Source organism: Lepus europaeus, chromosome 3 (genome assembly GCF_033115175.1).
Source record: "Lepus europaeus isolate LE1 chromosome 3, mLepTim1.pri, whole genome shotgun sequence".
Taxonomy (NCBI): Eukaryota; Metazoa; Chordata; class Mammalia; order Lagomorpha; family Leporidae; genus Lepus; species Lepus europaeus.
The window spans coordinates 7,352,592-7,367,465 of NC_084829.1; the positions used below are offsets into that span (position 1 = coordinate 7,352,592).

At 44.9% G+C, this 14,874-nt stretch overlaps 1 protein-coding gene across 2 annotated transcripts in view; it reads left to right on the plus strand.

Annotated features, from left to right (window-relative positions):
* Positions 1-14,874, plus strand: part of RIOK1 (RIO kinase 1) — a 37,474-nt gene that overhangs the window by 9,288 nt on the left and 13,312 nt on the right. For both annotated transcript variants that reach the window (XM_062184343.1, XM_062184344.1), the window contains 9 exons: positions 579-648; positions 1,754-1,796; positions 7,044-7,136; positions 7,947-8,059; positions 8,160-8,240; positions 10,192-10,278; positions 10,644-10,781; positions 11,110-11,213; positions 11,747-11,853. In XM_062184343.1, the coding sequence (XP_062040327.1) occupies positions 579-648; positions 1,754-1,796; positions 7,044-7,136; positions 7,947-8,059; positions 8,160-8,240; positions 10,192-10,278; positions 10,644-10,781; positions 11,110-11,213; positions 11,747-11,853 (836 nt within the window). The remainder of the gene's footprint in view (positions 1-578; positions 649-1,753; positions 1,797-7,043; positions 7,137-7,946; positions 8,060-8,159; positions 8,241-10,191; positions 10,279-10,643; positions 10,782-11,109; positions 11,214-11,746; positions 11,854-14,874) is intronic.

Below are 14,874 nucleotides of genomic sequence, written 5' to 3' on the forward strand. Positions count from 1 at the left end.
CTCCACTGCACTCCCGGGCCACAGCAGAAAGCTGGACAGGAAGAGGAGTGACCGGGACAGAATCTGGTTCCCCGACTGGGCCTAGAACCTGGTGTGGCGGTGCTGCAGGGGAGGATTAGCCTATTGAGCCACGGCGCCGGCCCAGTATAGTTTTAATTCTGTGAGAGCAGTTTTTTCTTAGACTCCACATGAGTGAGATCTTGATATTTGCCTTTCTGTGCTTAGCTTGTGTCACTTAACATATTGGCCCTAAGCCCATCCGTACTGTTGCACATAACAAGATTTCATCCTTTTTTTATAGCTGATTGATAGACCAGGGATTCCATATCTTGAATTCTGTGGCTCAAAAGTTACAACAGTAGCATGAAAGTAACAGTAACTTTAACTTATGAAACAATACAACATAGTACTTACCTTTAAGTACATTAAATTTTTCCCCGTTACTGAAATCTAGCTATGACTATGACTCAGTAGTTAAGAAAATACGGAAGGGCAGAAAGAGGGAGTCCTATTCAGAAAGACTTACTGTCCGTTTTGTCTTATGTATTGTTTACGTTGTGCGTCTTTTGTATTTTCAGATAAGCTGACTGTTACTGACGCCGTCATAAATAAAGTCACTGAGAAGTCTAGACAGAAGGAAGCAGATCTGTAAGTAATGTTTTAATCATCAGCATGCGTGCGAGGCACCAGTTCTGGACCAAGTAGCATCCGGGTCATAACTCTTCTGCAAAGGATGTTCATTTGTGTCCTTTAATCTTAAATGGAGGTAGCTAATGTAGTCTTTGTAAACGGGAAATACTGAAAGAGTCTTCTTAAGAAATAGGTGCTGAAACCATAATCTTGTGAATTCACACATATGCTCTCATGTGGGGAACTGTAGATTCCAATTTATACTGAATGCTTTCATCTTCAAACTAAATGTGAAAATGTTCCCTCTTTAGAATTTATTAAAAATTGTTTCCTTCCACGAAGTATTTTTAAAAATTAAAGAGAAGTCTAAAACTATAACTGTTCTCAAAGTCAGTTGGTTAAGATCTGCCTGACTTTTTTTGTATGTCAATAACTTTACTATTATTACTCATATACTAGAAAGTAACACTAAGATAATATAATTGGCAGTTTAGTATTGAACTTAAAAATCAATTTATCCTGATTTATTGCTTTGCCCAAGAGATGCCAGCTTTTTGAGAAACAGTCATAATCATTTGTTTCACTGTAGTGTCTTTCTGAATTTTTATGTTTCAGTCATCATTAGTTTAGGCTAGTGTGCTAGACTGAGCCCACCAGTGTGTAAGCTTAAGCAAACCAGATTCTGTATTTGAAGGCTTTCTTGAAATGATGGAAATGTGTGTCTTTGTAGAAAGTGACTCTAAAGACAATGTCTTACAACTGATTTTAGTTCTGAGCTATGCCAAAATGAAGATTTGAGGGACAGTATTTCTTGGTCATTCATAGCATGGTTCACTCTACTCTAGCTATTTTATTTATGTTTCTGGAATATGGAGACTTTTCTCTTTTTCTTAGTACATATATACTCCTTTTGCTCTACACAATGAATTCCATATTCTGGGGAAATGAAGGAAGCTTCAGAGTAAAGAATCTACAATCAACTTACGACATCTGTTACTAAAAAACAGTATCCACTTAGGAATTTTTGAGAAGTGATTATGTATTTAGCAGCCTTTTATTTTGGCTTCTCAGAATCTTGAATATATGTCAGCTGTTTTTATTTTATTTTATTTTTTCTGGTTAGGTATCGCATCAAGGATAAGGCAGACAGAGCGACAGTAGAACAGGTACCATTTAAATGTGTTGCAAGCTTATTTTTGATTACCTTTTCTTTTCTCTGGATTCTACTTTGCTTTCGCCCTCCTTGCTTAATGCTAACGTCATTTAAATTGCTGCTGTGTAAGAGCTCTCCCTTTGGCAGCTGCCCCTGCAGAGATGTGTAGGCTGTTGGTAGATCAGTCCGTGTCCTGGGCTTTCCATGCGCAGAGAACTCATCAGGCAGTGCTTTCCTCTTCTTGGAGGGAGTAGACCCAGGGTTCTCTCCTAAGCAAGGTCTGCAGGGACTTTGAGAACTTTCCAGAAGACAAGTTGAGTAACTGCCACAGGCAGGTGTATGGGATTGAGAGTGAGAGAGACAGGCAGTGCCTTCAAATTTCCAGTTAGAAATCCTTTTCTTTGTTTGGAAATTGCACCTGTTGTATTCTTTCTACTCAAGAATGGGGAAAAGTTGGCCCCTAGTTTTCCCATTTACTGAGGGATGTCACTGAACGTTAGCATTGGCCAGAGGTTGATGTGCAAGAAGTGATAGTTATGACATTGCCCTTTTCCCTGCCCACGCATACTTCACACAACACAGGTGGGCAGTAGCCTCTCCCACCTGTGGTTCCTTAATAAGCACCCCTCTATCATCCACCGCCACCCTAAAGGTTAGCACCTAACCTAGATCCCAGACCGTTTGTTCAGGTGAAGAATCTATGCAGGCAGGAGTAGGGTCTGGGGCCTGTGTCTTTATTGTCCTCTCATTTGCTTTGTGTGATTTGTTTCTGTGATTGGAAACAAAATATGGTCCAGCTGAGAGAGGTGAGGCAGCCTTAACTTTTCAACAATCGTAAAATAACCAAGGCAGGAATTTTGAATGCTAGAGTGTTTAACTTGATTGAGTCATAAGCTTACTGTTTTATCTAGCTATATATTTACTGAAGTTTATTTGGGAGATAACTGATGTTCCCATCTGCTGGTTGATTCCCCAAATGCTTGTGGTGGCTTGGGCTGGGCCAGGACTTTGGAATTCAGTGCAGATCTCCCACATGGGTGGCGAGAACTTGTTACTTGAACCATCGCCACTGCTTTCCTGGGTCTGCATTACCAGGAACTTGGTGTCAGGAGCCAGAGCTGAGCATTGAACCTAGACACCCCAACATGGGGTATGGTCATCTTAACTGGCATCTTATTTCATTTGAGAATCTGGAATCGGGAGCAGAACCAGGACTCTAACCAAAGCGCCCTAAGACACAGTGCAGGTGTCTTCACTGGAAAACCAAAGATCCAGCTCTTAAGTTGTCTTTTAAAAAATATACACATCTCTCTAACTTTTACATTTTTCTATTTGTATTTGAGCCATTTGATGTGTTACTTCTTCCTGTGCCCCTTACCTGTCCTAACTACCAATGTTTCTTAAATACCAATATTTTTTAAAGATACATCTTTTTTTAAAGATACATTTTTATTTATTTGAAAGGCAGAGTTACAGAGAGGGAGAGACAGACAGATCTTCCATCAGCTGGTTCACTCCCCAGGTGGCTGCAACTGCCAGGGTTGTACCAGGCCAAAGCCAGGGCCCCAGAGCTCCTTCCGGGTCTCCCACATGGCTGCAGGGTCCCAAGCACTTGGACCATCTTTTACTGCTTTCTCAGCCGCATTAGCAGGGAGCTGGATTAGAAGTGGAGCAGTCAGGTTTCAAACTGGTCAGACTGGTTCCTATATGGAATGCTGGCATTGCAAGTTTAACCTGCTATGCCACAACAGCAGCCCCCTCTTTTTTTTAAATTTAATTATTTATTTATTTGTTTGAAATAGAGCTTTTCTATTCACTGGTTCATTCATTGGCCTGGGGTTGGGCCAGGTCAAAGCCTAGAGCCAGAAGCTTCTTCAGGTCTCCCATGTGGATCACAGGGGCCCAAGCACTGGGGCCATCCTCTGCTGCTATCCTAGACATGTTAGTAGGGAGCTGGATCAGAAGTGGAGCAGCCGGGTCTCAAACCAACAACCGTATGGGATGCCAGCATCCCAGCATCACAGATGGCAGCTTTACCTGCTACACCACAATGCCGGCCCTACCAATATTTCTTTTCTTCTTTAAAGATTTATTTATTTATTGAAAGTCAGAGTTACACAGAGAGAAGAGGCACAGAGAGAGAGAGAAAGAGAGGTCTTAAATCTGTTGGTTCACTCTCCAATTGGCCGCAATGGCCAGAGCTGCACCAATCCGAAGCCAGGAGCCAGGAGCTCCCATGCGGGTGTAAGGGCCTAAGAACTTGGGCCATCTCCTACTGCTTTCCCAAGCCATAGCAGAGAGCTGGATTGGAAGTGGAGCAGCTAAGACTCAACCCAGCACCCATATGGGAATACGGGCACTGCAGGTGGCAGCTCTACCCACTACACCACAGTGTCAGCCCCAGCTCACCAATATTTCAGAAGTGCAAGTGTCTACTTAGATTCCTGTACACACCCAGCTTATTCTCCTTCTTTATTTATCTGTGAAATCGAGAAGGAATGGAAATCCCTGCCTATTTACTCACTTGCCTTTTTCAAAATCTTTATTTAATTTTTATTTTTTTTGAAAGACAAAGATCTGCTTTCTGACTACTCACAACAGCCAGGCTGGGCCAGGCTGAAGTCAGGAGCCTGAAACTCGATCCAGGTCTTCCCGTTGGTGGCAGGGACCCACGTACTTGAAGCATCACTTGCAGGGTGCACATTAGCAGGAAGCTGCATCAGAAAACCGTGTAGCCGAGACTTGAGCCAGGCACTCTGATAGGGAATGTGGGGTCCCAGGCCGTGACAGCACTCTCCACATGCCCACCCTGCTTGCCTTTCATTCTCCTGGTTGAAATGGTTGTGGTTTATAGTGTCCCAAGATTCTTTGTGTAAATTATCCTTAGGTTTTTGGCATGACCTCACCCACCTTGTCGGCAGACAGACCCTAGAACTGAATCAGGCTTGGTCAGCTGACACTGCCTCAGTTCACGAAGAGCTGTCACTGTTGTCCTTCGCTGTCACAGACACGTGTCTGAGTGCATCAGCTTCGGAGAGGAACAAGGGCGGACCTCAAATTTGTCACCTTCTTTTTTTTAGAGGACCTTGAAATCCTCTTTTACTCAAGGTTGAGTCTGTGACTGAAGGAAAGCCTTAATATATTCATCTTTAGGGGTACGTAGACTCCTTGCTTAAAGAGCCAAATAAAGGGATGGTGTTGTGGCATAGCAGGTTAAGTCACTGCCTGCAACGTCAGCATCCCACATGGGCACTGATGACTGTCCTGGCTGCTCCATTTCTAATCCAGCTCCCTGCTAATGGACCTGGAAAAGTAGCAACAGATGGTCCAGGTCCTTGGGCCCCTGCACCTACAGAGGAGACTGAAATAAAGCTCCTGGCTCCTGGTTTCAGCATGGCCCAGCCCTGGCTGTTGTGGCCGTATGAGGAGTGAACCAGTAGTTCAAAGATTTCTCTCTGTGTTGCCCCCTCCAACATCCCTGTAACTCTGCTTTCAAATAGACAAATCTTGGGGGGAAAAATGGCCAAATAAGAGATAATTTAGAATTCTAGGTCACATATGGTTGAATATTCTTTTTTTTTTTTTTTAAGCGACTTTTTAAAACATGAAGATCATGCTTACCTTGCAGGATGTGGTCTAGATTTGGCCATGAGCTGTAGGATGCTGACCTCTCATTTGAAGCTGCTTGTCTAGGGGACAGCATTGTAGCACAGCAGGCTCAGCTGCTGCTTATGTTAGCATCCCATTTTGGGGTACTCGTTCAAGTCCCAGCTGCTCCACTCTGATGCAGCTCCCTGCTCATTGGGCCTGGGAAAGCGGTGGATGATGACCCCTGTCACCCAGTTAGGAGACCAAGATTAAGTTCTGGCTCCTGGTTTCACCCTGGCCCAACCCTGGCTGTTGCAGCTATTTGGGGAGAGAACCAGTGGATGGAAGATTGCTCTCTTTGTCTCTTCCTCCCTCTCTGTCATTCTGCCTTTCAGATAAATAGAATAAATGTTTTTTAAAATGCTTGTCTGATATGGTTGTTATTTAGCACTTGAGTTGTGGCTATTCTGAATTGAGACAAGCTGTATATAAAATATACACTATATTTAAAGACTTAGTTTTAAAAAATGTTAAATATCTAATGACTTTATTGATTTTATGTTGAAATTAGAATGTTTTAGCTATATTGGATCAAATAAAATAATTTCACCGGTTTTTAGTTTTAATGAAGAGACTGGAAAATGTAAAATTAATTATGTGGTTTGAATTATATTTCTCTCAACTAACATTGGTCTACAGTCAGTTACTGCTGCCCTTGACTAGGTGAACTTTTTTCTTTTTATAAAGTGCTCCTAGTTTCTTTCTTTCCTTTTTTAAAGGTTTGTTTTAGTTATTAGAAAAAATTACAGAGAGAGGCAGAGAGAGAAGTCTTCCATCCTCTGGTTCACTCCCCAGATGGCTGCAATGGCCGGAACTGAGCTGATCCAAAGTCAGGAGCCAGGAGCTTCTTCCGGGTCTCCCACATGGGTGCAGTAGCCCAAGGATTTGGGCCATCTTCTACTGCTTTCCCAGGCCATAGCAGAGAGCTGGATAGGAAGTGGAGCAGCCAGGACTTGAACCTGCGTCCATATGGGATGCTGGTGCTTCAGGCCAGGGCTTTAAACCACTATGTCACAGTCCCAGCCCTGTCTAGGTGACCTTTGATTACCATGACTAGGTAAACTTACTGATTTGTTACCTCTGGTTCCTTTGGCCTTTACCTTGCATTTTATTTACTAAAAATTAGAGTGAATAAAAACACCATAGGGGGCCAGCATTGTGGCACAGCAGATTAAGCTACTGTCAGCAGCACCAGCATCCCATGCGAGCACTGGTTCAAATCCTGGCTCCTCCACTTCTGATCGAGCTCCCTGCTAAGGCACCTGGGAAGGCAGTGGAAAGTGGCATAAGTGCTTGGGCCCCTGCACCCATGTGGGAAACCCAGATGGAGATCCACAGTCCTGGCTTCAATCTAGGCCAGCCCCAGCCATTGCACCCATTTAGGGAGTAAACCAGCAGATAGAAGACTTTTCTCTCTCTGTCTCTCTCTCTCTGTGTAACTTTGCCTTTCAAATAAAGTAAATAAATCTTAAAAAGCAGAAAACATCATAATAGCAAATCTCACTTAGTCAACCAAGTTAATATAGTACAGGTAAGCCCTTCAGCTTATTGTCATGAATGAGCCACATTTGGTGTTAGCTTTTTAAACTTACTACTTTGCATTTCCTTTTAGGTTTTGGATCCCAGAACAAGAATGATTTTATTCAAGATGTTGACCAGAGGGATCATATCAGAGATTAATGGCTGTATTAGCACAGGAAAAGAAGTGAGCTTTTCTTTGGATGATTGAATATTTTCATGTTTCCTTATTTCAGATCCAAATTAATTTAAGGCATTTAGTAACAAATTGTGCCTTTAAAGAAAAGGAAAACAAAGCCATGCGTAAGTCAAGATAGTTCACTGCATGTTTCAGAAACTGGCTTTGTGAGTAGTCGAGAGCTGTGTATGTGACCATCCCTTTTCACTGCAATTACTGCATTGTGTCACGGGGCCCACCTGGTTGTGCCCAGCACTCAGCTTAGATGGTCAGATTATTGTGGGCCTGAACCCTCGTTTTTAAAATTACTCATAGGGGAAGGGGTTTATGATCTCATCTCTGTGAGTCAACGAGTCTTTTTGTTTTTTCTTCATACATGCCTATATAGAAAGACATGGTGGTGTTTAATATAGCAACTCATTGTATGGAAATCAGTATATGTAAGGATGTCATGTTAAGCTCTGAGGGCATCCCTGCTGTATTTTACAGCCTGCATGCAGTCACGTCTCACGCAGCAGTTGGATACGCTCTGAGAAGTGACACTGACTGCGAACACTGTGGCCACCGTGCGGTCTTCTGGGACCACCGTCGTGGACGTGGTCGATCATTAGGACTGTGATGATACTTTGGAGACATTTACTATACTTTTTGATATAATATTTTATATTTTAATTCACATCTTCAGAAGATAGTGATATGTTTAGCCATGTTAGTTCACTTGACATTTGAGGTTAAAATCAAATAGATTGAAAAAGTGAAACCATTAGAGGTTATTTAACATAGACTTCTTTTTGTTTGTTTGTTTTTAACTCAAAATAGGCTAATGTATACCATGCTAGCACAGCAAATGGAGAGAGTAGAGCAATCAAAATCTATAAAACTTCCATTTTGGTGTTCAAAGATCGGGATAAGTATGTAAGTGGGGAATTCAGGTGAGCACAGACTTTTTTTTCCTGTTCATTTAATTTCTATTCCCTAAAACATTTAAACAGAATGATGGAATAATTGAGATTAAAATTTTTCTTGTTCAAGATTTCGTCATGGCTATTGTAAAGGAAACCCTCGAAAAATGGTGAAAACCTGGGCAGAAAAAGAAATGAGGAACTTAATCAGGTCAGTGTCGGGGGGTGGGGGAAGTGTGTGCTGTGCCCGGTGGGGACTTGCTGGGGCCACTGAGTTCCATTGGGTCTGCTGTGTTAAGTAGAAGGAAGAAGTAAATTGCTGGACAAGCAGAAACTGCCTAGTCTGTGTTCTCGGAGGCCGCTATAGAAACGTTGTGCCGGGATTCATCTTGCTCAGGGAAGCTGGTTGTCTGAAGAGCCTTGTAGGCCGTGTGAAAACAGGTGGAAGGATAGGAAGGAACTGTTCCTGGGTTTTAAACAGAAAGTGACACAGTCGGGTGGTGGTAATGATGTGTCACTTTTTAATTTGTGTTGGAGTTTTAGTCAAATCTTGTTAGGTCCTAAGCTCTTTTATTTATTTTTTAAAGAATTTATTTATTTATATGAAAGAGTTACGCAGAGAGAGAGAAAGAGAGGTCTTCTATCTGCTGGTTCACTCCCCAGTTGGTCGCAGCGGCCAGAGCTGTGCCAGTCCGAAGCCAGGAGCCAGGAGCTTCCGGATCTCCCACGCCGGTGCAGGGGCCCAAGGACTTGGGCCATCTTTTACTGCTTTCCCAGGCCACAGCAGAGAGCTGGATTGGAAGTGGAGCAGCTGGGACTTGAACTGGGGCCCATGTGGGATGCTGGCACTGCAGGCGGCAGCTTTACCTGCTATGCCATAGCTTTGGCTCCAGGTCCTAAGCTCTTTATCATAGTTTCCTTATTTCAGTTGAATTTAGGACATTGATACAATCTTTGTCGCACTAACATCTTTTTATTAGATAATGACCTCTTACCTCGTTGGTAGAGTTTCCAACATTTGTGGTTTTTCCCTCCTTTTACCCCATGGTCTTTTTTTTTTTTTTTTTTTTTTTTTTTAATTTTTGACAGAGTGGACAGTAGAGGGAGACAGAGAGAAAGGTCTTCCTTTTTGCCGTTGGTTCACCCTCCAATGGCCGGTGCACTGCACTGTTCCAATGGCAGGAGCCAGGTGCTTATCCTGGTCTCCCATGGGGTGCAGGGCCCAAGCACTTGGGCCATCCTCCACTGCACTCCCTGGCCACAGCAGAGAGCTGGCCTGGAAGAGGGGCAACCAGGACAGGATCGGTGCCCTGACCGGGACTAGAACCTGGTGTGCCGGCGCCGCAAGGCGGAGGATTAGCCTACTGAGCCACGGCGCCGGCCCATGGTCTTTTTTTTTTAAGATTTATTTATTTATTTGACAGTCAGAGTTACACAGATACAGAATGATAGGCAGAGAGGTAGAGAGATCTTCTATCTGCTGGTTCATTCTCCAATTGGCCGCAGTGACTGGAGTTGTGTGGATCCGAAGCCCGAAGCCAGGAGCCAGGAGCTTCTTCTGGGTCTCCACGTGGGTGCAGGGACCCAAGGACTTGGGCCATCCTCTGCTGCTTTCCCAGGCCATAGCAGAGAGCTGGATTGGAAGTGGTGCAGCCGGGACTTGAAGCAGCACCCATATGGGATGCTGGTACTGCAGGTGGCAGCTTTACCCACTACACCACAGTGCCAGCCCCACCCCGTGGTCTTATAACTTGGTATGTGCCATATATATGTGATGTCTGTTGGATAGTCTAGCATTAAGCATTTACTACTTTTTTGAAAGTTCTTCTGACATCTTATGTCTTGTGCTCAACTTAGTTGAGTTCAGCAAGTAAGCATTTTTAAGCTGATCAACTCAAAAAATAATTGTGTGCATACCTACTGTTATTTCATCGGGTGTTATAGGCTAAGGGATATCATAGTGTAATTGCCAGTGTTTTATCATTCTTGGTGGATTATAATATTGCCACTTAATATTGTTGTCGTGGACTTTATGAAATCTGATAGAAGGATTGAGAGGCCTTGGTGTCACTTCCTAATGGCAGATGGACTTTAGCCATTGTAGTTTGTTTGCATGCCTTTTTAGCTATTGAGCTGTCATTTTATCTGTTGTTATGCCACAGGTTAAACACAGCGGAGATACCATGTCCAGAACCAGTCATGCTGAGAAGTCATGTTCTCGTCATGGGTTTCATTGGTAAAGACGACATGTGAGTACATGAGGAAGGCCTAAGAATTAGGAGCCCACAGCTGTGCTGTTCAGTGCTTCGAGTAGCTCCCTCATCATCCTCCCCATACGGGAGTGCACACACATCATTAATTTATTTATCTTTTTAAGTCTTTAAATGCTTCAGGGTAACAGAAAGCCCCGGTTTTGAGCACTGTTTTACACAAGTGCTGTGTGGGGAAGCTCCTGTTCAGCAGTACCTTCCTGAAATGCTGTGTGTGTCGCGAGGTTGTCCCACGTGCCGTTCACATGAAGAGTTGTGGAAGGGGAGTGCTCCTTACCAGTGCACCATAAAGCAGGAATGCTCGTTCTTGGCCCTTTTGTCTTAGTGCCTTCTCTTTATTCAAGGCCAGCACCACTCCTGAAGAACGTCCAGCTATCTGAATCCAAGGCCCGCGAGTTGTATCTGCAGGTCATTCAGTACATGCGGAGGATGTATCAGGATGCCAGACTTGTTCACGCCGATCTCAGTGAATTTAACATGCTGTGAGTGTGCTGTGTCCCTCAGGAGCCACCAGGAGTCGTTTCATGTCCTTTAAGGCAACAAAATCCCAATCCCAAGCACTCACACCAAGTGCCAGTTTTAGAGTTGGCTTCTGCGTGATGACAGTTGAGATGTGGTCCCTGGCTTGAAGGACGACCTTCATCTCACGGTTAACCACTCTGATCATGAAAGTTGCTGGGCTTTGGGTGTTTTCTCCATTCCATCTCTTGTCAGGGTGGCCCAGGCTCATTTTGTAAAATGACTTCCCTTGCTGTTAAGAATAGAGAAGTGTAGTGAAGTGGCCTCCATGGCTCTGTCTGTGGCCCACAGGTACCACGCTGGGGACGTGTACATCATCGATGTGTCTCAGTCTGTGGAGCATGACCACCCGCATGCCTTGGAGTTCCTGAGGAAAGACTGTGCCAATGTCAACGGTGAGTGGGGGTGGGACCTTCCAGCAGCTTGTTTGTGCTGGTTCTGCACTCAGGAAGCTGCTGGAAGAAAGTCTTTTTTTTTTTTTTTAAAGATTTATTTATTTATTTGCAAGTCAGAGTTACACAGAGAGGAGAGGCAGAGAGAGAGAGAGAGGTATTCATCCAATGTTTCACTCCCCAATTGGCCACAACTGCCAGAGCTGTGCTGATCCAAAGCCAGGAGCCAGGAGCTTCTTCTGGGTCTCCCATGTGGGTGCAGGGAACCAAGTCTTTGGGCCATCTTCTACTGCTTTCCCATAGCAGAGAGCTGGATTGGAAATGGAGCAGCTGGGTCTCTAACTGGCACCCATATGGGATGCTGGTGCTTCAGGCCAGGGTGTTAACTCGCTGCGCCACAGCACCAGCCCCTGGTATAAAGTTGCTCAGTTGTATTTGCTGGGGATGGTGTACATTTTTGTCTTTGTTTCTGTATGAAGCGATGGGAATAACAGCTTTTTCCCTCAAGGCCAACATTAACGTTTTTCCTGTGACAGATTTCTTTTTGAAGCACAGCGTCGCTGTCATGACTGTGCGGGAGCTCTTTGAGTTTGTCACAGACCCATCCATCACACGTGAGAATATGGACGCTTATCTCTCAAAGGTGAGGTGGGCTGAGGAAGGGAGAGACGGAAAGTCGCAGTAGTGTGTGCACTGGTGGAACTCCAGGAGGGACCTGCTGGGGGCATCGTATTCATCCCCATGGCTTCCTGAGACCTTTCTGCCGCTTTCACAGGCCGAGAACCAAAGCCATAGCAGAACAGCCCACGGTAAAAGCCAAGAAGCCAAGTTGCTCAACTTGAATCACTTGGCAAGGTTATGTAGACTGTCACTGCCCATTGTTTGTGAATGGTTAGGAAGAAACAAATTAGTTTTTTGGTCATTAACTCTTTTTTTTCTTTAAGTTTTTTTTTTTTTTTAAGATTTACTTATTTATTTGAAAGAGTTACACAGAGAAAGAAGGAGAGGCAGAAAGAGAGGTCTTCCATCTGCTGGTTCACTCTCCAGTTGGCCACAATGGCTGGAGCTGGGCTGATCCAAAGCCAGGAGCCAGGAGCTTCTTCCGGGTCTCCCATGCAGGTGCAGGGGCCCAAGTCTTTGGGCCATCTTCTACTGTTTTCCTAGGCCACAGCAGGGAGCTGGATCAGAAGTGGAGCAGCTGGGACTCGAAGCAGCGCCCATATAGGATGCCGGCACTGCAGGCGGCAGCTTTACCCGCTATGCCAGAGCACTGGCCCCTGGTCATTAACTGTTGCTTGTTTCTCAGGGACCTGTCTGCATCGGTGACTTTGTTACGTTCATGTTGTGCTGTCACCACTGCTGTGCTGCTCTGAAACTTCGTCATCCACCCGGACTGAGCCTCTGTACCACTAAACAGCTCCCATGTCTCCACCATTCAACCGTCCGTCGGTCTTTACTACTCCATCTTTACTACTGCCGTACCGCTTTTCACTTAAGAGTGAAAACATACAATGTAGTCTTTTTGTTACTGGCTTAGTTCACATAGCATAGTGTCTTCAAGGCTGGTCCATGATGTAGCATGTAACGAGATTTCTCTTTAAGGCTGAATAATACTCTATCTGTATACCCCATTCTGTTTGTTCGTTCATCTATCAATGGACACAAGTTGCTTCTACCTTTTTGCTGTGGTATGAGTAATGCTTCTGTGAACCTGTGAACTTGGATATATAAATGTTTCCTTGAGACCCTGGTAGCTTTTTGTTTTTTTAAAAGATTTATTTATGTATTTTGAAGGAGTTAGAGAGGGAGAGACAGATCTTTCATCTTCTGGTTCACTCCCCAAATGGCTGCAACAGCCAGCGCTGGGCCAGGACGAAGCCAGGAGCCAGAAGTTTCATCTGGGTCTCCCATGTGGCTGCAGGGCCCAAACACTTGGACTGTCTTCTACTGCTTTCCCAGGCCAATAGGGAGCTGGATTGGAAGTGGAGCAGCAGGGACACAAACTGGCGCCCTTATAGGATGCTGGCATTACGGGCGGTGGCTTTACCAGCTATGTCACAACGCCAGCTCTGCTTTCAGTTTGAGTATGTGCCCAGAGGTAGAATTGCTGGAGCGTGCGATATTTCTAGTTTTCAGTTTTTGGGGATCCACTGTACTCTGCTGTTGCAGCAGCGCATTTTCATTCCCATCAGCCGTGCAGTAGATCCCAGTTCCTTCACAGTCTTGCTCGTGCTGGTCTCTGGTTTCTTTTTATTTATTTATTTATTTATTTATTTATTTATTTTTTGACAAGCAGAGTGGACAGTGAGAGAGAGAGACAGAGAGAAAGGTCTTCCTTTACTGTTGGTTCACCCTCCAATGGCCGCTGCGGCTGGCGCATCACGCTGATCCAAAGCCAGGAGACAGGTGCTTCTCCTGGTCTCCCATGCGGGTGCAGGGCCCGAGGACTTGGGCCACTCCTGGGCCACAGCAGAGAGCTGGCCTGGAAGAGGGGCAACCGGGACAGAATCCAGCGCTCCGACCGGGACTAGAACCCCGTGTGCCGGCGCTGCAAGGTGGAGGATTAGCCTATTGAGCTGCGGCGCCAGCCAGGTCTCTGGTTTCTGATAGTAGCCATTCAAGGGGCTATGAAGTGATTTTCTCCTGGCTTTGGGTTGTCTTTCCCTCTTGGTTAGTGATGTCGAGCATCTTTTCATGTGTTTATTGGCCATTTTTATGTCTTTGGAGAAATGTCTTTTGTCCATTTTAAAATTGGGTTGTTTGGGTTTGGTTATTATAGTTCTTTATGCATTTTGGCTGTTAACTCCTTGTCTGATAGATGGTCTGCAGATGTTTTCTCCCATTCCGTGGATTATCTTTTCGTTTTACTGTTGTATCCTTTCATGTACAGACTTTGTTTGTTTTTAAAGATTTGTTTTATTTATTGGAAACACATAGTTACAGAGAGAGGTAGAAACCTAGAGAGAGGTCTTCCATCCACTTGGTTCACTCTTCAGATGGCCACAGCAGCTGGAGCTGGGCCGATCTGGAGCCAGGAGCCTCCTCCTGGCCTCCCACGTGGGTGCAGGAACCCAAGGACTTGGGCCATCTTCCACTGCTTTCCCAGGCCATAGCAGAGAGCTGGATCGGAAAAGGAGCAACCGGGACTCGAACCAGCACCCATATGGGATGCCAGCACTTCAGGCCAGGGCTTAAACCCGCTGCACCACAGCGCTGGCCCCCTTGTTTGTTTTTTTTGTTTTTTTGTTTTTTTTAAGCATTCGTTCGTTCATATATAAGGTGGAAAGAGCCGTCTTTCATTCATAGGCTCACACCACAAATGTCTGCAGCAGCCAGTGAACCAGGCTGAAGCCAGGAGCCAGGAACTCCATCCTGGTCTCCCACACATGTGGCAAGAACCCAAGCACTTGGGCCATCATCTGCTGCTTCCCAGGTGTATTAGCCGGGAGCTGGATTGGAGCAGAGGCAGGATTTAATCCCAGGCACTCTGATATAGGATGTAGTGGCTTAACCCCACAGTGCCTGCCACACCTAGAAGTTTTTTATTTTGATGTAGTACAATTTATCTGTGTTTACTTTTATTGCCTCTGAATCACAGAAGTTTGAATACATGACACATACACCCCTCCTCAGGTTGTCGGGTTTGATTCTAACTTCTGCTTTT